Source organism: Phacochoerus africanus, chromosome 14 (assembly GCF_016906955.1).
Source record: "Phacochoerus africanus isolate WHEZ1 chromosome 14, ROS_Pafr_v1, whole genome shotgun sequence".
In the NCBI taxonomy this organism is placed as follows: Eukaryota; Metazoa; Chordata; class Mammalia; order Artiodactyla; family Suidae; genus Phacochoerus; species Phacochoerus africanus.
The window spans coordinates 54,510,815-54,534,949 of NC_062557.1; the positions used below are offsets into that span (position 1 = coordinate 54,510,815).

Sequence of the window (24,135 nt, forward strand, 5' to 3'; positions counted from 1 at the left end):
TTCTGCCGCAAAGTGACTCAGTTATACATACATATGCATACGCTCTTTTTAAAATACTCTTTTCCTCTGTGGTTTGTCATGAGACGTTGACTGTGTCTCTGTGCTGTACAGTAGGAGCTTGTGGATTATCTGCTCCATGTATTAGAGTTTGCATCTGCTCACCCCGACGTCCCATCCACCCCTCCCCCAAGCCCCTCCCTCCTGGCAACCACAAGGCTCTTCTCTAGTCTGTGAGTCTGTGAGTCTGTGAGTCTGATGGGCCATGCTCTTTCTGGGGGAGGGTGGAGGTTTCGGCTGAGCGACACAATTTCTCAGATGGATTCAGCTGCTAAGAAAGCCTCCATACCCGAGACCAGGCCTTCTGGAACCTTCTCTGCACCAGCCTTAGGAGGAAGTGGAATACCACACAGCGACTAGTCTGACGGAGGGGAATCCGGGGGCCGATTTTAGGCAAGTGGGCTGTGGCAGGAGGGAGACATGATGAAGGGGGCAGGGGACATGCCCCAGCTGGGTGCCTGGCTGGACTGTGCTTGCAGAGGAAAGGGCTCTTCTCTGACGTCAGCTGGCACCTGCAGGCGGATGGTCATTCCAGAAGGCCTGCTCCTCGTCTCTCCCCTGGGCAGGGTCTGGGCTCGTGGGCCCAGATGGCAGCTGACAGGAGAGGGTTGGGCTAGAGCACGGGGTCCCAGCTGGGGGCACTTTGCCCCCTAGGGGACATCGGGCAACATCCGGGATTGAGAGGGTGTGGCTTTTACTGGCCACTGTGGAGAGGGCACAGGGATGCTGCTAAAATCGTCCAGCACACAGGACAGCCCGCACCGTCAAGGATTATCTAGCCCCAAGTGCCCACTTTGGGGACCGAGAAACCTTGGTCTGGAGTGACAGGCTGGAGTGGCCTGGCTCTGACCTCGGTACCACCTTGGGGGCTGTCACTCTCACAGGAACACCCCCCTCCCCCACTGCAGAGAAAGATGAATCCTCTGGAAACCCTGGGAGGCCTGTTGGCTCACAGACACCCAGCCACAGGCGTACTTTTGGGGAATGCAGACTGTCTCCTCAGAAGGAGAGAGGCAAAGGCAGCCCACCTACCGCTGCTTGAAGTCAGCATAGAGTATCCGGCTGGGGAACCCTTTCCTGCAAATCCGGATGCCCTCCAGGACCCCGTTACAGCGCAGCTGGTGCATGACCAGGTGGTGGTCCATGACGCCTGCGGAGAGAAGGCCCCAGGGCGTGTTGGGGGCTCTGTCATGGTTTCCTGGGATGGACTGCACCATGAGACACCCCAGTACACCCTGGCTTGAGTGGGAAGGGCTGGCTCCAGGTCCTTTCCAGATGGATGGGGATGGAGGGGTGGGGGGAGACTGGAGCCTGTCTGCATCCGACAGCCTCACCGTGGAAACCGTTTCAACCTCCTGGGGAGGGGGGTGACTCTAGCACCCCATAAGCATGGGACCAAATGCTGAATTATTCATCATTACCTTATGCATGGCCCTTGAGGACAGACATGGGACCAAATGCTGAATTATTCATCTTTACCTTATTCATGGCCCTTGACTCAGGTGAGGACAGACTGGTTGTCTCGATCTAGAAACGTTACTCTTAATTATCATGATTATAGTTATTATTACTGTAATCGACAGTTACCATTTACTGAGTGTTCGGAATGTGTTTGGCCCTGTTTTATTTCATTTTATTTTCTTTTTTGCCTTGGTGGCCTAATACACAATCAGCTGATGTAGAAGTTTCATGGGCGTGCCCGATGACGTCTCCTCTACCCTTAGAATGTTGTGCTTGAGGGTTATTAATTAGAGCGGCCGTGTAATTTAGCGTATTACCTGCCCTCTTACATCTCATCAGTCATGAACTGACAGAGTTTACTTAAATTCACCACAACTATCGTTGTAGTGCTAGGTACTAGCATTGTAAAAAAATTGAGGTGTAACTGACATGTAACATTGTATTAGTTTCAAGTGTACAGCCTGTTGAGTTGATATTTGTATAGTTTGTGAAATGATCACCATGCTAAATCCAGTGAACCTCCGCCAGCACGCATAGGTAACAATTTTTTTAGGCTGTTTTAAATGCTTCACGGGTATTTGCTTATTTAATTCTCACAATGACCCTCTAACTGGGTTAAATGAATTAATATTTACAAAACGAGTAAGCACTTTATAAGGGCTCCCTCAATAAATAAATGAACTAATAACTATGCGAATGAATAAATAAAGTGCTATTTTAATCCTCCTCCTCTTATGGATCCGAAAGCTGAGGGACTCCGCCGAGGTCCCGTGGTTGGGATTAGATGGAGCTGGGATCTGTTCTTCGACCAGCTAATTCCTCTGCTCTCCTGTAACGCTGCCGAGGCGGGACCTTGAAGCCCAGCATTTGGGATGGACCAGCTTGGCTGGTGAGGGAACCACCGGATCGTTAACCCACTGAGCGCGGTCAGGGACCGAACCCGCAACCTCATGGTTCCCAGGCAGATTCCTTAACCACTGCGCCACGACGGGAACTCCTGGGGGAAAGGTTTTGAAGAACCTTATGAAAGTTATCGATTTCACCTGGCTTTCTGTGTACATAATATTTTGAATATAATCTCGGAGTAGGGATGATGTGAGATAAAAATACGGGATGCCCGGTTGAAATTGAATTTCAGAGAAATGATAAATAATTTTTTTTTAGGATAAGTATATCCCAGATATCGCGTGGGTCACCTTTATACTGAGAAATTTTTCATTAGGATTTCCCCTTGTGGCTCAGTGGTGATGAACCCAACTAGTATCCATGAGGATGCAGGTTTGATCCCTGGCCTCGCTCAGTGGGTTGGGGATCCAGCACTTCGGTGAGTTGTGGTGTAGGTCTCAGATGCGGCTGGGATCCTCCATCGATGTGGCTGTGGCTGTGGTGTACAGCTTCCATTCGACCCCTAGCCTGGGAACTTCCATATGCTGCAGGTGCGGCCCTAAAAAGACAAAAAAAAAAATTTTTTTTTGTTTCCATTAAATTTGAATTTAACAGGGTACCTTGTGCTTTTAATTTGGCAAATCTGGCAGCGCTATGTCATAGACTACTCTGAGAAGTGATAAAAGCTGTAATGACCCGGTCGTCAGAGAAACATGCATATGTGTGAGGCACAGAATTTTGCGTACGTTTCCGGAGTCCTGGTCTGAGGGTTTCTTACTCACCCGGAGTCTTGGTCTCGTTGGGAATCAGACATCGTACAAAGTGAGGGTGAGTGCTCCTTAAATTGGTCATCAGTTTGTTTAGATTTTCCTGGGACAAACCAGAAGAAGCACATTTACCTTTGCAAACACCGTCTCCCTGGGTCAAAAAAAAAAAAAACCAACCGAGTGTGGAAGCTGCTACAAAACAAACCCTGAACACAGCAGACACGGTCTGGAAGGAGGATCCCTTCTTCTTCCCGCCCTTCTTGCTTCCCCCGGAGTCGCCTGGAGACAGACACAGAGGGTGGGAGCTGTGAGTCCTGAGGACACACAGGTGGCTTTTCCTCCCCACCCACCCCTCCCCCAGTTTTCCTAAGTGACGTTGAGTAAGTTTAAGATATGTAACAAAAATGGTTTGATACGTGCATATATTGCAAAATGATCACTGCGTTAAGTCTGGTTAACATCTGTCGCCTCACATTGTTACAATATTTTTTCTTTTAAAATCTACTCTCCTAGCAACTTTCACACATACAATACAGCATTATTAGCTATAGCGACTGAGCTGCACCTTGCAGCCACGGAATCTATGGCATAACGGGAAGTCTGCATCTTTTAACCGCCTGCATTCAGTTCCCCGACCTCTCACCCCCCCACCCGACACCTCTGGCAACCACAAATCTGATCTCTATGGCTGTGAGTCTGTTTTTTTAAGATTCCGCATATAAGTGAGATTATTCAGGATTTGTCTATGTCTTCTTTCACATAGCATAAAGCCCTCATGGACCAGTTCTGTTGTTGCCAATGGCAAGATTTCATTCCTTTTTATAGTTGAATAATATGTGTGTGCGTGTGTATAATACATATGTCACCCCCCCTTTTTTTTTTTTAAATCGGTTTATCCATTTATCCATCAATGGCCTTTTAGGTTGTTTCCGTGTCTTGGCTATTGTAAACAATGCTGCAGTGAACGTGGGGGTACACCCACTTTGGGATAATTGCATTTCCTTTGGGTACATGCTTAGAAGCGGAATTGCTGGGTCATATGGGAGCTCTTTTTTTAATTTTTAAAGGAATCCCCATACTGTGTTCCACAGTGGCTGTGCAAAGTTACATCCCCACTAACAGTGCCCCTTTCTGTCAGCACTGGTCTTTCTAAACTACTTCCTTCAAGCCCTGAAATGAGAGTTTGGTTTTCTTTTGACATAGGAGAGCCAAGGGTTTTTTGGTTTGTTTGCTTGCCCACTTCTGTTTTTCTGTTTCTTAAAATGCCTCCAAACTACTCAGATTTGGGAACACTGAGTTTTATCACTGTGGGAACGGGTGGGTTGGAATATGGGTGGCATTTGACTGGAAGCATAATTTAGACTCTGTATCCAAGGAGAATCTTTTCCTTTATAAATCAGACTTGAAATCCCACTGAACAGTTGGCGAGATTGAAATGGTCCTCTCAGTTTGAGTGTGGTTTCTTTCATGAGTTTACCTTTTAAAAATTCTGGAGACCCGGGAGTTCCCGTTGTAGCTCAGTGGTTAATGAACCCAACTAGTACCCATGAGGACTCGGGTTCGATCCCTGGCCTCGCTCGGTGGGTTAAGGATCTGGCATTGCCGTGAGCTGTGGTGTAGGTCACAGACATGGCCTGGATCTGGCGTTCCTGTGGCTGTGGCGTAGGCCGGCAGTTGTAGCTCCCATTTCAACCTCTAGCCTGAGAACCTCCATGTGCCATGGGTTCGGCCCCCCAAAGACAAAATAAACAAAATAAAATTCTTGAGTCCCTGTTTATCTCTTAATGGGAAAGTGACAGAAAACCTTTTAACTGGAATGTCTCAGGATATCCTACAAATCCATTTTTCCCCTTGTCTAAAAGGAATAGCCCAGCTTCATTTGACATCGTGATATACTGGGTCTACTTTTTCAGAATAGCTTGATTTAGCCTGGACATGTCATCAAGATTCAGTCCTGGGGGAAATGCGGGGTCTCATCCCCTCCCCATCCTCCTCTCACTTCCCCCTCATGGCCCCCAGGGTCGAGCGTGAACTCGTGTTTGGAGGAGTGGGGAGAGGCATGAAAGCCACTTCCCCAGGTTCACGCCTGCCCCAGGGCTTATGCTTGCATCTTGGCGTCAGTCGCCGAGTGAGGTTGTGCAAGGCGGTTACAGAGACACCCTAATGAAACTCCAGGAAGATGGTGCTCATCATTCAGGTTTAAAGTTATGCGCATTTTTATATTCTACTGCCCCAAACATTAGACATTGATTTTGTAAAATTATCTAATTACTCTAATGAGTGATTCTATTGTGTAAATTAAAAGCACGGATTTGCTAAATAGGTGCATGTAAGTTAGTCCATGATTTCTAAACCCAATTTTGGCAAATACTTAAAAATATACGTATAGATAATCTAAACAAGTATACGGGTTTGTGCAGCCGCTTTGGAACACGATCTGGAAGGTCCTCAAAAAGTTAGAGTCACCATATGACCCCGTAGTTCCACTCCTTGGTAGATACGCTGAAGAACTGGCCGCAATCCACAAAGAAAGCCATGTATAACATGTTCAGAGCAGCATTAGTCACAGTCCCCCAGACGGAGACAATGCGAGGCTCCTCAGCTGGGTGGACAGACAAAGCGGGTAATATCCGTGCAGAGGAGTATGACTCATCGGTCGAAAGAAGTGCATTGCTGACAGTTGCTGGAACACGGACCAACCTTACAGACAGTCAGCTAAGCAAAGGGGCCATGATTCCACTTACATGAAATGCCCAGAATAGGCAAAACCCAGGGACAGAAATGTAGTTGCCAGGAGCTGGCAGTGGAAAGTGACTGCCAGAGGGTGACAGGGGTGATGAAAGCATTCTCAAATTACATAGTTGCACAATCCACAAATATACTAAAAAAAACCCTGAATTTTTTTTCCTTTTTGTCTTTTTAGGGCCGCACCTGCGGCATATGGAGGTTCCCAGGCTAGGGGTGGAATCGGAGCTGTAGCCGCCGGCCTACGCCAGAGCCACAGCAACTCAGGATCCAAGCCCCGTCTGTGACCTACACCACAGCTCACGGCAACGCTGGATCCTTAACCCACTGAGCGAGGCCAAGGAACAAACCTGCATCCTCATGGATGCTAGTCAGGTTCGTTAACCACTGAGCCACGACAGGAACTCGCCCCAAACCCTGAGTTTTTAAAGGGTGAATTTTATGCTATATGAAAATATCTCAGTAAAAATAACTATTAAAGAGTGTGGTATTGGCTCGTCCATCCACTGAAAGTGCTGTTAATCTCTGTAGAACTCAATCTCTCAAAGAATTTTTTTTTTTTACTTAAAAAAAAATTATTTGTTATTGAATGCAAATTCATTTAAATTTTATAATGCTTTATAATTTTAATACGCTTTACTCACATGATTTCATATAATCCCATAATAACCCTTCCCCTACTCCTGTACTGCTCCTCCCCCTCTAAAGTGGTAAAACCACGAGTTTGTTCTGTCTGTGAGTTGGCTTCTCTTTTGTTTTATTCACTAGTTTGTTGTATTTTTTAGATTCCTCCTGTGAATGCTATCCTACAGCATTTGTCTTTCTCCGTCTGGGTTATTCACTGAGCATAATGCCCTCCACGTCCATCCAAGTGGCTATACTCTTTTCAGAGTTCCTGTTGTCCTTCCGTGGTGAATGAACCTGATTAGTATCCATGAGGACGCGGGTTCGATCCCCTGCCTCCCTAAGGGGGTTAAGGATCCGGCATTGCCATGAGCTGTGGTGTAGGTCGCAGTCATGGCTCGGATCCCACGTTGCTGTGGCTGTGGCTGTGGTGTAGGCTGGCAGCTACAGCTCCAATTTGACCCCTAGCCTGGGAACCTCCACGTGCCATGGGTGTGGCCCTGAAAAGACAAAAGAAGAAAAAAAAATTCACTCTTTTCTATGGCTGAGTGGTATTCCATTGAGTGTATGTACCACATCCTCTTTATCCATTTGTCTGGTGATTAGACACTTCAGTCGTTCTGTTTCTTGGCAACTGTAAATAATGCTGCTCTCGAGCAATACTGGGGTGCATGTATCTTTTTGAATTAGTGCTTTTGGGTTTTTTTTTTTTTTAGATATATAAATATATACCCAGGAGTGAAATAGCTGGATCATATGATTAGAAGTCCGTCTCTTAGGAAGCGAAAGAATAGAAGGGAGAGAAAGAACAGCGGAGAGCAGAGACAGACACACCCATCAAGCTCAACCTGAAGCTCATGTGCCACGACTGGTTCTTCACGAGTGACGAGTGATTACACAGGGATTCCTGCGGGGTGGGGTGGGGGTGGGAGGGAAGATTTTCACCTGCTTCTGCACCAGCATAGTTGGAAAAAAGGAAGGACAGCAGCTTCAGCGAAGACTTCTGGTACAGGCCGACCACGGTCTCGTTCAGGGGGTCCTTGTTCTTGTCCAGCCAGCCGGCGATGTTGTAGTCCACGGTGCCCGCGTAGTGCACCAGGGAGAAGTGGGCCTCGGCCTTGCCTTTGGCAGGCTTGGGCTTCTGGAAGTTGTTGGACTTGCCCAGGTGCTGGTCATAGAGCTTGTTCTTGAAGGAGGTGTCTGTGGCCTTGGGGAACATGCACTCCTCCTCCAGGATGGAGAAGATGCCCATGGGCTGGAAGGGGGACAACAGACTGTCCTGAGCATTTCCTAGTACATCCCAGGGCCTCCATCCCCTGTAGGAGCCAAGGACAAGGCCTTTGGTGCTGTCCCTGTGTTTCTAGGAACAGTGGGATGTAAGTGCCGTGTGTTTGGCGTGATGACAGAATATACTAGACATAGAGTAGATGCTTATTTAATGTTTGTTGAGCAAAAGAACATGGAATGGCATTGTGTCATATACATGTAGCTCACTGTGAGATAATAGAAAAAAAGTATATATATAAGTCTCTGTACCCTGGTTCAGAGCTTCTAAAGCCCTAGTAATTTCCTTTGCGGTAAGAGTGCTAGGATTGTCTTTTCTCCTATGGAGATGGCTCTGCGTGGGCTCTTGGAGGGGGGCTGGGCACCAGGAAGACCAAGGCATGATGAAAAGCTTGGGATTTTCAGGCCCCTGTCCCCCATCCTCCAGGGAGGGGAGAGGAGCTGGAGACGGAGTCAATCCTTGATCACGCCTAGGTGAGGAAGCCTCCGTGAAATCCCGTTTGTCAGAGGTTCTGGGAGCTTCCATGTGGAGAATACACCCACCCTGGGAGAGCGACACACCCCAGCCGTACAGGGGCAGAAGCTCTGGCGCTTGGGACCCTCCCAGCCCTCACCCCCCCCCCCCCGCCCCCCGGTATCTCTTCAGCTGCCTGTTCACCTGGGTCCTTTATCACATCCTTTAACCAACTGGTAAATGTAAGCGAGTGTTTTCCTGAGTTCTGTGAGCCCCTCTAGCAAATTAATTAAACCTGAGGAGGGGGTCGTGGGAACCTTCGCTTTGTAGCCAAGTAGGGCAGAGGGCGTAGGGCCCCTGGGGACTTACCGCTTGCCCTTGTCATCTCTGGGTAGATGGGGCCAGAATTGAATTAAATCGTAGGACACCCAGCTGGTGTCACAGAGAATTGCTTGCTGCTGTGAGGAAAAACCTTCACGCATTTGGTGACCAGAAGCATCAAAAATGAAGTGTTATTATGTAAAAAGTGAAGGAAAAGCGCAGGAATGAAACAGTAGGGAAGAACGGTGTCTCTCCCTACATAGGAAGGAGAAAAGCTGAGTTTTTCCCCAATTGACTTACTTTTAGCAAGAGATTTTCAAAGTTGCACACGCAGATGTAAAATCACATGAAAAGAAATAGCTTCTGGGTTTCCCAGTGGCCACCTTAGAAAGTTACATCTCCACCAGGGCCAGTGATGGCAGGAGTTCCCTTGCGGTGCAAGGGGTTAAGGATCTGGTGTTGTCACTGATGTGGCACAGGTTCGATCCCTGGCCTGGGAACTTCTGCATGCCACAGATGCAACCAGAAAAAAATGTGATGGTAATTACTTTAAAAAAAGTTAATGTTGGAGTTCCCGTCGTGGCGCAGTGGTTAACGAATCCGACTAGGAACCATGAGGTTGCGGGTTCGGTCCCTGCCCTTGCTCAGTGGGTTAACGATCCGGCATTGCCGTGAGCTGTGGTGTAGGTTGCAGACGCGGCTCGGATCCCGCGTTGCTGTGGCTCTGGCGTAGGCCGGTGGCTACAGCTCTGATTCGACCCCTAGCCTGGGAACCCCCATATGCCGAGGGAGCGGCCCAATAAATAGCAAAAAGACAAAAAAAAAAAAGTTAATGTCATCTGCTGTTTTCATAGTAACAGTCCTCCAGAAAGCCCCCTGCTCCATGGTCCCTCCTCCTTGGGTCTTTGGACATGTGTGAAATGCCCAGTCAGCCCCTGGGTTTCATTCATATTTTCTTTCTTGGCCATGCTAATGGCAGGTGAAAGTTCCCGGGCCAAGGATCAAACCTGTGCCACAGCAGTGACCCAAGGCATAGCAGTGATAATGCCAAATCCTTAACCTACTGAGCCACAGGAGAACTTCTCCATTCACATTCTTGCAGATAACTAAGCCCTTGGATCTTAACCACCCCATACACCCCTTCTCAGTGTCTGAATAGATTCTGAGTGCTTTCTAAATACTTAAGCCTGTATGTATAAGGGGATTCAGCTATCACGGCTCACAGTTTGGGAGCGTGGGGTTAGGGACACCAGTCTATTAGCAGGGAAGAGTTAGAGCAAAGACCTGATGGTCCCACCGAGGAGGAGCTGTCCTCGGGGGGGGGTGGAGGGGGCAGCATCTCTCTACCTTCTCGATGAGCTCGATGCAGGCGGCCAGGTCCATCCCGAAGTCGATGAACGTCCACTCGATGCCTTCCTTCTTGTACTCCTCCTGCTCCAGCACGAACATGTGGTGGTTGAAAAACTGCTGCAGTTTCTCGTTGGTGAAGTTGATGCACAGCTGCTCCAGGCTGTTGAACTGGGTGTTTCAAATACCAAAGAATTTGAATGAGTGTGGAAAAATCTAGTGGCAATGCAGCCAAGCAGCCCCAAAGGGGAAGGGCCCTTCGAGGCCATTTATCCAAACCACTCACATCAAAGATCTCAAAGCCGGCGATGTCCAAGACGCCGATGAAGTACTGCCTGGGCTGCTTGGTGTCCAGCTGCTGGTTGATGCGGGTGACCATCCACAGGAACATCTTCTCGTAGACGGCTTTGGCCAGAGCACCCACTGCATTGGTCACCTTGAAAAGGCACCGTCCACTCAATCCTCAAATTACTCTTTTTACGATTGTATTAAAACACATGAAGTTGAAACATATGATGTTGACGTCTTGACGGTCAAAAGCAGCTGGAGGTTGGCAAGTGCATAGAATTCAACCTCGTGTTAAATCTGTCTTGAGGCATCTGCCCAGTGCATGAAGTCTATCCCATTTACAAAGATTGTTTTCTAACAACCGTGGTTGGAACACATGCCTCGAGCTCCGACCACACTTGATTGAACCAGAGGTGGACATTTGGTCCAAGTTGGGTTAAATAGAGTGTCTCTCCTGAGAATTTGGAATTGGGATCAAAAGATGCTGGTCTCAGTCTCAGGGTGAGACCACAGAGATGTAAACCTGGGAGCCTAGAGCGGCCACGGGCAGGAGAGGCGGAGAAAGCTTAGTGTCTGTCTAGGGAGAACACAACCGAGCAGGAGAGAGAAGACAGTCCACGGAGCCCCAGAGAAGGAGCTAGAGAGAGACTGCCTGTCTTTGGAGGGCTCTTCACTTCCTGGCTCTAGACCCTCATGGCGCCCAAGGCACTCCTTGAGTCCTTGAGTTTACCCCTGAGGTCTAAGAATGAATTCCTCTTTCATGCTGAAGCCAGTTTCATGTATTTTTTCTTTCTTTTTATGGCCACACCTGCAGCACAGAGTGGTTCCCAGGCTAGGAGTCGAATGGCAGCTGCAGCTGGAGCCTACACCCCAGCCACAGCAACGCTATCTCTGAGCTGCATCTGCTACCTACGCTGCAGCTTGTGGCAATGCCAGATCCTTAACCCAGTGAGGGAGGCCAGGGATCAAACTCACATCCTCATGGATACTAGTCAGATTTTAAATGCACTGAGCCACAATGAGAACTCCAGTTTCACATGTTTTTCTATACCTGCAACTGAGGGAACTTTAGGATGATGGTTAAAATAGCAAAATACCTGCGTCGACTGGATTCAGAGCACCCCCCTTACCTGCTGGACATTTTGTCCCTTAGTGACGTATTCGTTCCCAACCTTCACCCTTGGACAGCACAGGCCTTTCAGCATTTCTGCAGAATTCAGACCCATCAGGTACCCAGCTTTGTCAGCCACTGAAGGAAGAGGAGAAATGGTGTCACACGAGTCAGCAGCTGCTAAAATATCCAATCAGGCCCTGGGTCCTCCCAGAAATACTTTCTGTAATCCTTTTTGATGTTTTCATGTTGTCCTACCTGCCCCAGGGCTGGACGCCTCTGATGTAGTCTCAGCCCCATAATCCCCGGTCCTGGGCTTTTGAGAACTTTCAATTTGCCTTCTAGATGCAATCTTTAATAATAGGTTGAGGAGTTCCCTTGTGGCACAGTAGGTTAAGGATGTGGCGATATCACTGCTGTGTCTTAAGCTGCTGCTGCGGTGTGGGTTTGATCCCTGGCCCTGGGATGTCCACATGGCCCAGAACCCCGCGAAAAAAAAATAGGTCGATCTTGACCTACTGATGATTACATTTCATTAAAAAGCATAGAGTCTGATAATACAACGAAATGGTGTGTGAGTAAAGGAGGTACCGTTTGGACAGTTACCGATCTAGGTTAAGCACCTTCCCAATGTATGCAAGGTGCCATTCTAAGAGCCGAGAGAGACGTGCAAACCTTGACCCTGCCGCAGGTGTTTGGTGACGGTCCAGGGCAGTTGCATAATGGCTATTTCCTACAGTTCCCTAGGAGTCCAGTTGACCTTGAGATAGACCTGGCTGCCTGAGCTGAGCTCATCGAAAGGGGTGAGAAATGCTGCTTCCCAGGGACCGCCTCTCTTTGATTGGACATCACCTCATTGCTGGTTGGGAAGATAAGTTAATAAAAATTCAGGGCTGTGTTTAAGGACTTCATAAGAGGCCAAAATAGCTTGCATCTCCATTGTTTGCTTTTTCTTTTTCTTTTTTGGTCGCCCCATGGTATATGGAGTTCCTGGGCCAGGGATCAGATCTGAGCGATGGTGGCAACCTCCGCTGTCACTGTGGCAACACTGGATCATTAACCCACTGTACTGGGCCAGGGGTTGAACCTGCGTCCTGGTGCTGCAGGGATGCTGCTGATCCTGTTGCGCCTGCGCCACGGTGGGAAACTCCTCCACTGTTTCTAATAGTTGTGGCACAGTAACCTGGTAAGGAGCCTGCATTCACATTTGGGCTTTGCTTCTTTACGCCTCGGTCTTGTCACGCGTCGACTGGGGGACAGGGACGGTACCCATGTTCCTGGGTGGTTGTGAAGCAGGCTTGGTGCACAGCAAGCACTCAGTAAACGCTGGCCTGTGTTGGCAGCATCATCAGAGGTGCGCAGGCCCCGGGTATGGCCACACATTTCCCTTTGCCAGGCTCTTTCTGCTTCTAAACACTGAACACACGGCTGCCAGGGCTGGAAAAGGGCCTGGGACCTCCCTGCGATGTACGTCTGTGGGGTCCATCCGTGCCGAGGAGGCCGACGTGGTTTTCCCTACATTCCACACTCTTGGCCGGCCTGACTGCTGACAGAGTAATCCCAGGTTGTCACCCGTACTCTGCTGCTCCTTGGGGGCCTCCATGGCTTCTGGGGCCTGTCACATGCACTCTAAACCATTTATCCTGGCACTCCTGGCCTTTCCAAACTGATGCCAAAATAGCCGCTTTCCAGTTCCCATCTGTTATTAATCCGCCACACACATCCTCTTCTATAGCCGAAGGGGGCCACAACCTGTGCTCCTCTGTCCCCGTCACAGTCCTTCCTTTGAGCCCCTTGCTCCGTGTGTTTCTTCTGCCTGGGCTTTCTACTCCCCTGCACCTTTCCGAATCCTACCCACCTTTCAGAGTCCAAGTCAGTGGCCCCACCTCCCCCAGGAAGCCTTCCGTGATTGCCCCGATCCGAAGTGCTTCCTGCTCTAAGCACTTGGAATTTCTCCCCTGTTAGTCCCACGTACCACCAGGAGGCTGTCCTGCCAGTGCACATTTCCTGTATAATCCCCTCCACTCGAGTGTGTCTTGTGGTGGGGGGGGGGGTTTTTGCTGTGAAGACGATGGGCTATCATCCCTATGATAAGGTTCCTAATTGGGTGGCTTTGAGTTTCTAACAAGAGAGATTATCCTGGGCCACCCTCACCTCCTCAGGAGAGCCTTTATGGGCAGTGATAAAATCATGAGTCTATTTTCCTGGCCTTGAATCTATGGCTGTTGTTTCTTTTTATCATTTGAGGTGCAAGACACATGCTTTACACAGTGTGGGGATGTCATCACGGATGTTATTCGGGAGAAACCAGCTCTTTCCTCAGGGAGCTTGGGAGAGACGGGAGGCCTGAGAAGGAAGGCGTGTGGCCATGGGTCCTGCCCTTGACTCCATTTCCAGGCCTCCTGAGATGAGGCAGAGGCAGGTGGCGAGATCGTCCAGGTGGGAGTCACGGGGGCGGGGGGAAGACTGGTTCACCAGTCCTTGGCTCAGGGTCAAGTTCAATAGATGTTGGGGTGGGGGAAGAGAGAGCAATGGGAGGGAGAGACCTAACTGCTGCCTTAGCCAACTTCTCATTTTAGGCCCCGTGATGAGGACAGTAATCTGGGTATGATATGCACAGAAAGTAAGTAAAGTTCCCTTTCACCAGATCTTTTCATAAATGTCCACTCTAAAATAACAGGTAAACTGATGGTGAGAGAGCGTGGACAGGGGCTACTCATTTAAGAGAAAGATGCTCTTGGTTTCCCCAGGAATCTCCACTCAAGGATTCCTTGACCGAGTGAATGGACTGCCCCAGGGCATGTCCAGAGGCTTCGGACAACCCCAGTTCAGTCTGTACAGTTTTCAAAGGGCAGCCCTCAAGCGGAGCACAAAGTTCTCATGTACCCAGGCCACCCACAGACCCAGGTGTAGAGTCACACCTTGGCCCACCTCCCAGATGTGGTACCTTCCGTGCCGTCGGGCTCTGCCTGCTCCTCCCGCTGCTTCTGCTTGAATTTCATGTTCCCATAATGCATCACGGCACCAGTCAGCTTGTAGATCCCAACTTTCTCCTCGGAGCTGAAACCCAGGATGTCAATGGCATTCTGGGAATTAGAAAAAGGCCAGCTGTCACAGCAGGACCCCGGGATCCAGGTGCAGCTTTTCCCTGGCATGTCACATAGCACGCAAGACAGTGAACCCCGATAAGTGGATGACAGGTGGGATGTGGTCAGTGAGGGGCTAAAGACCACTTCTTCAATTGTATGTACTTGTGTGGGTGGATGGAGACTATGGGCAGAAACTGTCAACAGTCTGTTTTCTTCCTTCCAGTGAGCACAGATTTAATCCTTCCCACTGCATGGATTAGCCCTGGCTTCTGCACAAGTCCCCTGGGGACCCTTGTGTGAGGTTGGGAGGGGGTGGTCTCCTGGGCGCGATCCAACAGCCTGAGAGTTTGGCATGCAATCCAAGAATTCCAGTGTCTTCCCCCAGGGAGATAATATGGCACTGGAGAAGATTAGAACCGGGAGGGAAGATACCATTTTTCAAACGAGGAAGGAGCTGGGCTGGGGGTTCAGCACCATCTGCCTCTTGTCTCATTAAGTTCGTATGCAAACCTTATAGGTGCACAGATTTTTCCAAATTTCCAGATGAAAAACTGAGGTTTAGCCTATTGTGGCTCAGCAGATTAAGAACCTAGCTAGCTCATTGTCATGAGCTGTAGTGTAGGTCACAGATGTGCCTTGGATCTGGTGTGGCTGTGGCTGTGGCTGTGGCATAGGCTGGCGGCTGTAGCTCTGATCGACCCTAGGCTGGGAACTTCCATATGCCACAAGTGTGGCCCTAAAAAAGAAAAAATAAAAATAAAAAAGAACTGAGGTTCTAAGGGGGTGAGTAACTCTGCCCCAAGTCCTGCAGGCAGGATGTGATAAGGAGGGGACGTGATAGGGCGGGGGTCAGAGCTGGCGCTGGGTCACTTCAGAGCTTACAGCTGGTGCCAATTTGGTTTTATAACCCCTTGTTCTACTGCAAAGGTTTAAACTGGAAAAAAAAATTTTTTTTTCTGTCCTTTGTTTTTTTAGGGCTATACCTGCGGCACATGGAAATTCCTAGGCTAAGGGTCAAATCGGAGCTGTAGCCGCCAGCCTACACCACAGTCACAGCAACGCAGGATCTGAGCTGCGTCTTTGACCACCGCTCACGTCAGCACTGGGTCCTTAACCCACTGATTGAGGCCAGGGATCAAACCCACATCCTCATGGATGCTCTTCGGGTTCATTAACCACTGAGGCTTGACAGGAAATCTTAAACTGGAAAATCTTTCTCCAGGGCATACATATGATTACATAGCAAGGTTTGCAGCCCGAGCCTCAGCAATGCCCACGGGTGGGGTGGAAATGTGTGGACATGTCTGGTGAGTGGGTGGGACAGACTCTTTAGGTCAATGTCAGCGGGATGGTATTGGAGGAAGGCATTTTGGAGTGGCGCCCCTTTCTGTGGGAGGGAGAGTCCATGCCTTGAGCAGACCCAGGGGAGGAGAGATTCTGAAGCCCTTGAATCCGTATCCCACCCCAGCAGACAGATGCACATTTGTGTTCTAGGAAGGGGTGACTGCAGGCAAGGAGAGAAAACTTCCGTAAACGCTGAAAGCAAGCAGGTGAAAGTGTGACTGCTTGGCGACCCTCCAAGGGTGACTGCCTGGCGACCCTCCTGGAGAATGCAGTTACTCAGGGGGACCAACCCGCCTCTATCCGACCACTAACCATCACTCTGGAGAAGCTTCTTAGCCCTCCTAAGAAACAGCACCCCCAGATGGCATCGCTCTTTGGCGAGGACCTCAAATGCCTTTGGGACTTTTAGAATTGCTTATGAGGGCATTTCCAGGGGCTGGAGATCTTGCATCAGTCACAAATCCTCCCTCTCTGTACTCATCAACTGATAAAGGCTGGGGAAACCTGGCCGAACACATAATGGCCAGACTTACGTAAACTGAAGTTCATTTGATCATGAACGTTTTCGCTTTGCCTTAAAACAGGTAGCATCACCTGGTAATGTCACAAAATGCAGGCCAGGAAGCCGGGCAGTGCCCCTGGCCTGTTGGATCAAAACCTTTTACAGCTTCCATGAGGGTGGAGCCAGCAGGGGTGAAGATTAATTGCTGGGAGATGGCTTTTTTTTGGGAGGGTTTTTGTTTTTGTTTTATGGCTGCACCCACGGCACATGAAAGTTCCCGGACCAGGAATTGAATCCAAGCTGTAGCCACAAGCTATAATGTGACAATGCTGGATCTTTTAACCCACAGCATTGGGGGTCACACCCGTGCCCCCACAGCAGCCTGAGCCTCTGCAGTAGTATTCTTAGCCAGTTATGCCACGGCAGGAACTCTGAGATGGCATATTTTAATTAAAAATTCACGTTCTGGAGTTGGGCAGATCTGGATTCAGACTGTCATTTACAAACTACCTGCAAACATAGTGTGTATTTCTTTCTAAGACTCAGCTTCATGTGAAAAGGGGCAGTGGCAGTGTCCATCGCAGAGGTTTTGTTGAGGCTTAAATGAGATAATGCAGGCAAAGCTCTTTTCTCAGTTCCTAGCACATGTACGTGCTCAATGCATTTAGCTAAAACCACAGTTATTGACCCTGAAGACACTCCCCAAAGCTAAATGCCAGAGGCCTGACAGGTGTGCTGAGAAGGTGGGTGCTTACCTGAGCCCAAGGTGGCAGGTGGCTGGAAGAAAGGAGCTATTGCCTCAGCGTGGGGCTAAATTTTCCTGCTTTAGTCTTTTGTGACTTAGATTTTCTTAAGGAACCATGTAGATGGTTTTAAACCCTGAAAACTTCCAACTAAACCTCTTTATCCATGCAAACATTTACTCTAAAATGCTTGAGAGTGGAACTGAAGGCCTGTTTTGGAGAACCTTTCTATCTTCTCCTTTCTGGAACCTTCTGAAATGGAGCTGAATGGAGGAGGGATGTGATCTGCACTCATCTCTGAGATCTTGGCCCCAATCACTGAGCATCTCTGCATCCCAGCTTCCTCATGAGATCCTGGGTACCCCTCGGTTTATAAATTCAACGGTCTATGCTGGGAATTCCCGTTGTGGCTTAGTGGTAACGAACCCAACTAGCATCCAGGAGGATGTGGGTTCAATCCCTGGGCTCGCTCAGTGGGTTAAGGATCCAGCATTGCCTGTGAGCTGTGGTGTAGGTCGCCAATGAGGCTCAAATCCCACGTTGCTGTGGCTGTTGGCTGTGGTGTAGGCCAGCAGCTACAGCTCCTATTCAACCCCTATTCTGGGAACTTCCATATGCTGCAGGTGTGGCCCTAAAAATTAAAAAAAAAAAAGTCTATGCTTAAATAAATAAATATACAAAATGCTTACATCAGTCGCCAGCAGCTCCTCACTGTCGTCAATGCTTGCCACGGTGACCTCTCCTTGGCTCACGAAGGGGAAGTCGAAGGGATTGGTTGAGATGAGAAGCAGGTCTGTAAAGCAGAAAGATGCCTTCGGCATCTTACACACACCTGCCTCTGTCTGTTTCGTTCCCCCCATGTGACTGATTTGGAAGATGAGAACCGTCACCAAGGAACTTACCGATGAGTTCCGGCTTCTTGTTTGACATGATTTGATAAAAAATATGATAGCTTCTCTCACTGGATAACTGAAATGTCACCCTGGATTTTTCTAAGAGATCTAAGGTAATGAAAAAAAAAAAAAACAGTTTGATTTTAGGTTCGCAGGTGATGCTTCTGTGGCCAGATCTGAAGGTGCCAGATAGAGTGGTTAGACTCACAGGTTTCGATGTCCGCAGACGCCAGCTTTCCTGTGGCTCCAAAGTGAATCCGAATGAACTTCCCCTGCCCAGGGGCGAATTGACAAACACTGTTATTTTACATACATGGCACCGTAGCCGGCCTTTGTTAGGTGCTGCCATGGATGGGGGCAGTGTAGGGTCAGGGAGGAGGTGAGGCCCGAAAGCATGAGGACTTCCTTCTTCTGTCTGTTTGGCATCCAGTTCCCAGGCCTGCTCAGCCATGACGCAGGTAGCAGCTGTGCCCCAAGCACCTGCCCTGCCCTGCAGCTCTGGGGGTGCCCAGAGCCTCCCTCTCCCTTCTCTGCCTGCGGCCACCTCTCACCTGACCATCTCCTTGGTTTTTATCTGGCTCAAACTCTTCATGACACCCTTGAATTGATAAATTGGTTGGACTGTCTATCTGACTTCTTTTTGCCTCTGGCTGTGGTTCTGAGATTTCTTGCCTCAGTTTCCCTTACCACTCAGGACAGGTGAACCTACCTCCCCAGAGACCCACTCAGCCTGTGGGTTCCCTCCACTCTGGGGAGTGAGAGGTGGATTATATAGAGTATATGTATGGGTGTGTGTGTGTGTGTGTGTGTGTGTGTGTGTGTGTGTGTGTGTGTATACACCACCTTCTCATGTAATCTCCTTCATTGGTCTCTACCACTCTGTGAGCAGGTCTGAGGGCAAAAATGTTGTCTTGCTTGTTCACCCACAGATTCTGGAATGTAGTCGGCAGTCAGTAATATCCTTGGTTTTTTTCTGAATGAAGCCTAAGAACAGTTAGTGAAGGCCCAGTGGAGGTTTGTGTAAATTGTAAGTGTTGGGTCTTCAGGACTTTTAGCTGCTTAATGAACGGAAGTACGTCTGGGCACTTGCTCTGCTGGCCAGTGAAGTTAGGTAGAGCCCTGAAAGTTTATTCGCCAGTGTCGGAAGCAAATGCCGCTTTGGTTGAGCGAATATCAAGCAAAATGTTGAGATGGAACCTGTCCTTTGATGTCTTCACTCGTAGCCTTTCCCCCATTTGTGAGCGCTGCGCTGGCACCGGGTTTTCCTACTCCCAGCACCTCCTGACTTGCAGGAGGCCAAACCCACTAACTACATTCACACGAAAGTTTTCATGGCTAATAAGTCAGTGGCTATTGCTCAGTGGACTTTTGCATCTTAAAATGTTTCCGCCTAAAGAGAGGAATTTTAGCATAAAGACATTGCTTTGTTGTGTTTGTGGAATCTGAGTCGCTGTGACTTCAGGATGTTGGTTAGTTAGCTGAATCCTCCCTCTGTCGGGAAGAAGCCAACACACTCTTCAAAGACTATTAGACTACCGGTAGGGCAGCTTGACCCGAATGGCTTGGGGGTAGGTAAGCCTGGATGCCATCTAGTGTATGTGGCAGTTTCTCATGTCCAGCGTTGGAGGAGGGGGGTTGGTTTCTGGGGGGGGGCTGGAAATTGGACTGAGTCTTACGAATCTCGAGGAGTTGTCATTCCTCACGGTCTTGGCGTTTCCAAAGGCCTCCAGCAAGGGGTTGGCCTGGATGATCTGATCTTCCAGCGTTCCCTAATAATAGTGAGAAGAGAAAAGAGAGGACTGTTTTCTGAAGTAGCTTCCTGGTGACTCTCAAGTGTGAATCCTCTGGGACGGGCCCTCGGAGAGATGCTGACCAAGCCAGGCTGGTGGCCAGTGCAGAGGTACCCACTGGCCCATCCCCATCCCTCCAAGGAGTCCTCAAGGCCACATCCTAGACGGTGTCTTAGCACAGCATCCAGGTGACTTTTGGCCATACCAGATTCCAGATTCCAATCCGTCTCGATTTCCCAGACTGCCTTTCTTCTCTGAGAACATTTCACTATCAGTCACAGATTTTTAGACTATTTACCTCTGTTACTACATGCACCAGGACCCATTTATATAGATATTTGGGGTTAGAAGTAGAAATAGAATGTGAGCAATGAAAGTGACCCCATAGGATATAAACAGCGGTTCTCCAAAAAAATTTTTTTTAAGTTGCATAAAATATTTCATGAGAACTATTACTTAGAAGTCCGCTTATAGAAAATAGAGTTTTCACCACCACACTGCCTTCCATGACTGCATATCTGTCTGGCTCCAGAGCAGTTTGGAAACTACTGTCCAGCCCCATGGTTCTCAAAGTGTGACCTCTGGACCAGCAGCACAAACAGCGGGAGGACGATAGAAATGCAACATGCCAGGGTTGTGAATGGGAGATAGGCATTTCTTTTTCTCTTTCTCTCTCTCTCTTTCTTTCTCTCTCTCTCTCTCTCTCTCTCTCTCTCTTTCTTTCTTTCTTTCTTTCTTTCTTTCTTTCTTTCTTTCTTTCTTTCCTTTCTTCCTCTTTCTTTCTTTCTTTCCTTTCTTCCTCTTTCTTCCTTTCTTTCTTTCTCTCTCTCTTTCTTTCTTCCTTCCTTTTTTTTTGCTTTTTAGGGATGCACCTGTGGCGTATGGCAGTTCCCAAGTTAGGGGTCCAATTGGAGCTGTAGCCGATGGCCTCCACCACAGCCACAGCAACACCAGATCGGAGCCGCATCTTTGACCTACACCACAGCTCACAGCAATGCCGGATCCTTAACCCACGGAGCAAGGCCAGGGATCGAACTTGCATCCTCATGGATACTAGTTGGATTCATTTCCTCTGAGCCACCACAGGAACTCAGAGATAGGCATTTCAATGAGAAATTCTACGCCTAGGGCCAGCAGTCCAAGCCCTCCCAGTGGTTCTGATGTTCCCTCCAGTTTAGAACCACTGGCCTGAACCATTCCTTCTGCAGAGGACTCTGTGGACCTGCTCAAGGTCACTGGGCTGTTGCTGAGGGAGGGGATGCTAGAGCCTGATTCTGTGAGGTGGACCCGCTTCCTGCCTGGACCTAGAAACATCCCTGGGGTGAGACCTCATGCCACGTCTCCGCTGAGCACTCAGCCCTTTGAGCACCTGGCACCTACCCTGGATTTAAGGCGTACGCATCCCAGCAAGCCTCCAGGTGCCGGGAGCTGCTCACCTGCATTTTGCCTGGCTGCTGCTCCTTCTTCTTGTCCCCAGTGACTGCAATTGTTGCAAAGTACTGGATGACACGCTTGGTGTTCACCGTCTTCCCAGCCCCGGATTCCCCGCTGCCGATGGAAAAGTGAGTGAGATAAAGGAGCGCAGGCAGGATGGATGGATGGAGGGCTCCAGGTCACCGAGGCGCACACCCTGGTTACTCACGTGATGAGGATGGACTGGTTGTCCCGATCTGGAAGGGCAGAGGGCAGCAGAAGGAAATCAGTCAGCAACAAACAGGCACATCTGGCAACACGGGGATGGGCAGAGCCTGTGGGTTCTGGATCTGGCTCTGCCGGAGCCAGCAGTGTGGTGACCTGGACGTGTCGAATCTTCTTTGAGACAATTTGTGCGGATTTCCCAAAGGTGGGGTGTGTAACATGGGCAGCATGCGAAGTGAACAGCGAATCCCACCGGGTGAGGATTATTTGTCTTCACAGATCCTTAACTTTCTTATCTCCCTTTTAAATGCGGAAAGCAAGTCTCAGACCCAGAACCTGTCAGAAGCCACACCTTCTAATGAGAATGTCTGAACGCTGACTTGCTGTCCCTGCATTTTCCTTTTACCTTTACCTTCTACTCATGGAAAGTGACAGTGGCTTTCCGTTTACAACAATGTTATAGGTTGAATGGTGTGTCCCTCGCACTCGTATGCGGAGCACCCAATCCCCAGTGTCTCAGAATACACTGTATTTGAAAATAGGACTGCTGCCGGTGTAACTAGTTAAGATGAGGTCATACTGGCATAGGGGGGCCTCTAACCCCACATGACTGGGGTCCTTATAAAAAGAGGAATTTGGAGGGTGATGAGGACACAATATGCAGATGAATGTAGAGATCTGGTGCTTCCTCTTTTTGCTTGTTTTTTGTCTTTTTAGGGCTGCACCTGCGACTTATGGAAGTTCCCAGACTAAGCATCAAATTGGAGCTGCAGCTGCTGGCCTATACCACAGCCACAGGAATGCGGAATCTGAGCTGTGTCTGCGACCTACACCACAGCTCACGGCAGTGCTGGACCCTTAACCCACTGAACGATGCTGAGAATCAAACCTGAATCCTCATGGATACTAGTCGGGTTTGTTACTGCTCAGCCACCCTAGGAACTCTGATCAGGTGCTGCTTCTACAAGCCAAGAAATGCCAGAGACGGCCAGCAAACCACCAGAAGCTGGGAGAGAGGCCCAGGACAGATTTCCCCTCACAGCCCTTAGAAGAAACCAACCCTGCCCTTGACCTCCAGGCTGCAGAACTATGGGACAATGCACTTCTGTGGTTTAGGCCACCCAGGTTGTTATACTTTGTTACGGCAGCCCGAAGAAACAGATACTGAGAGGCATATTATCCTTCCTTTTGAAACTGATATAACTTCGGTCATTGAAGGATCTTAAATATGCAGCATTGGCCAGGAGGGTGCATGTGAGATGGGAACGCCTGAAGGTTGGGCAGCGTTGTGCTGGGTGCCTTTGCAGCCTCTTTGGAGCTCACGTGTTTGCTTCTCCTTCTCTCTGCCCCAAGTCGGGTGAAAGTGGAGCAGAAGAGGTGGTGTGAGGTATGAGAGCCTGACAGTGTTAGCACACCTCTATCTCTTCTGCAAATTTAGGGAGGAGAAAAAGGAGCCCGAGAAGGCAGGAGAAGGCACGTCGCTGGGCCCATGTCTCTGACGTTGTATTGCTAAGTGGCTGCTAATACAGCCTCTTCTCCCAGCGTGCCCGTGTTGGGGGTTCTTTGCAGGTGGGGGCAGGGCATCTCCTTGTGTTCCACATTCCCCCCAAATAAGCACGTGCTTCGTGTGGCTTCAGTCACAAGCACTGGCTTTGGCACCGGGACTGGTAATGGAAGATACCGCGCCCCTGGCTTTCCATCCTGAAATCCTCTGCCTCTCCTAAGGTCACTTTGGTCATGGCACCGTTTGGATGACCAAGGCCTGTGAGGTGCTCGAGTAGTTAACTAAGAGTTGGTCCAGTTAAGGGACTTGAATAATTACCTAAAACGTGTTTTTACAAATATGGGAGTTCCCTGGTGGCTCAGCAGTTTAAGGACCTGGTGTTGCCACCGCTGTGGCTCAGGTCACTGCCATGGCATGGGTTTGATCCCTGGCCTGGGAACTTCCACATGCTGCAGGCTTGCCCCCCAAAATGTGGATTAAAGATATCACTCACCAGTCAGCATGAACTGATAGGCGTTGTCGGAGATGGAGAAGATGTGGGGCGGGGCCTCCTGGCGCTTTTTGCCTCTGTAGGCCGTCACCACCTCTGCGTTGTACACCGGCAGCCACTTGTAGGGGTTGACGGTGACACAGAAGAGGCCCGAGTAGGTCTGTACCATAAAGAAACAAAAGGGCATAGAATTATTTGCTGGGGATCTCAGTAACGTTCTGTTTTTCCAAACATGAACGACCCGCATGAGCGGAAGGCCACGGGGATGAACTCACGTAGATCATCCAGGCTGAGTAACGCTCTTTGAGGTTGTACAGCACAGCGGGCTCGTGCAGGTGGGTCATCATGGCCATGTCCTCGATCTTGTCAAATTTGGGAGGGTTCATGGGGAAGACTTGGTCGCTGTTCAGAGTTAGCGTCTGGATGTGGTGGAGACGGAAAACACGGGGTGGGTGGGGGACCTGATGATCAGGACTCCCACGCTACTGGCGTGGTGAAAGTGCGAGCTATTGTGGCGCATCCAATTCTGGTCAAATTGCATAACCAATTCTGCTCTGGTGCCCCCAGGTCAGCATGGCTTTTTGTTTTGTTTTTGTTTTTGTTTTTGCTTTTTGGGGCCTCTCCTGCAGTATATGGAAGTTCCCAGGCTAAGGGTCTAATCAGAGCTGTAGCTACCGGCCTACACCACAGCCACAGCAACGTGGGATTCAAGCTGCGTTTTCGACCTACACCGCAGCTCATGACAACGCCATATCCCCAACCCACTGAGCGAGGCCAGGGATCGAACCCACATCCTCA

General features: G+C 49.4%; 1 protein-coding gene across 1 annotated transcript in view; it reads right to left on the bottom strand.

Annotated features, from left to right (window-relative positions):
* The window catches only part of MYH13 (myosin heavy chain 13), a 62,809-nt gene that overhangs the window by 28,358 nt on the left and 10,316 nt on the right, over positions 1-24,135 (bottom strand). The window contains exons 3-18 of the mRNA XM_047756828.1: positions 23,613-23,756; positions 23,341-23,497; positions 21,348-21,375; positions 21,142-21,253; positions 19,592-19,684; positions 18,124-18,187; positions 17,925-18,023; positions 17,712-17,815; positions 14,292-14,430; positions 11,364-11,482; positions 10,232-10,381; positions 9,946-10,116; positions 7,485-7,794; positions 3,376-3,449; positions 3,186-3,273; positions 1,090-1,207 (exon numbers count right to left, since the gene is read on the bottom strand). Of these exons, the coding sequence (XP_047612784.1) occupies positions 1,090-1,207; positions 3,186-3,273; positions 3,376-3,449; positions 7,485-7,794; positions 9,946-10,116; positions 10,232-10,381; positions 11,364-11,482; positions 14,292-14,430; positions 17,712-17,815; positions 17,925-18,023; positions 18,124-18,187; positions 19,592-19,684; positions 21,142-21,253; positions 21,348-21,375; positions 23,341-23,497; positions 23,613-23,756 (1,970 nt within the window). The remainder of the gene's footprint in view (positions 1-1,089; positions 1,208-3,185; positions 3,274-3,375; positions 3,450-7,484; positions 7,795-9,945; positions 10,117-10,231; positions 10,382-11,363; positions 11,483-14,291; positions 14,431-17,711; positions 17,816-17,924; positions 18,024-18,123; positions 18,188-19,591; positions 19,685-21,141; positions 21,254-21,347; positions 21,376-23,340; positions 23,498-23,612; positions 23,757-24,135) is intronic.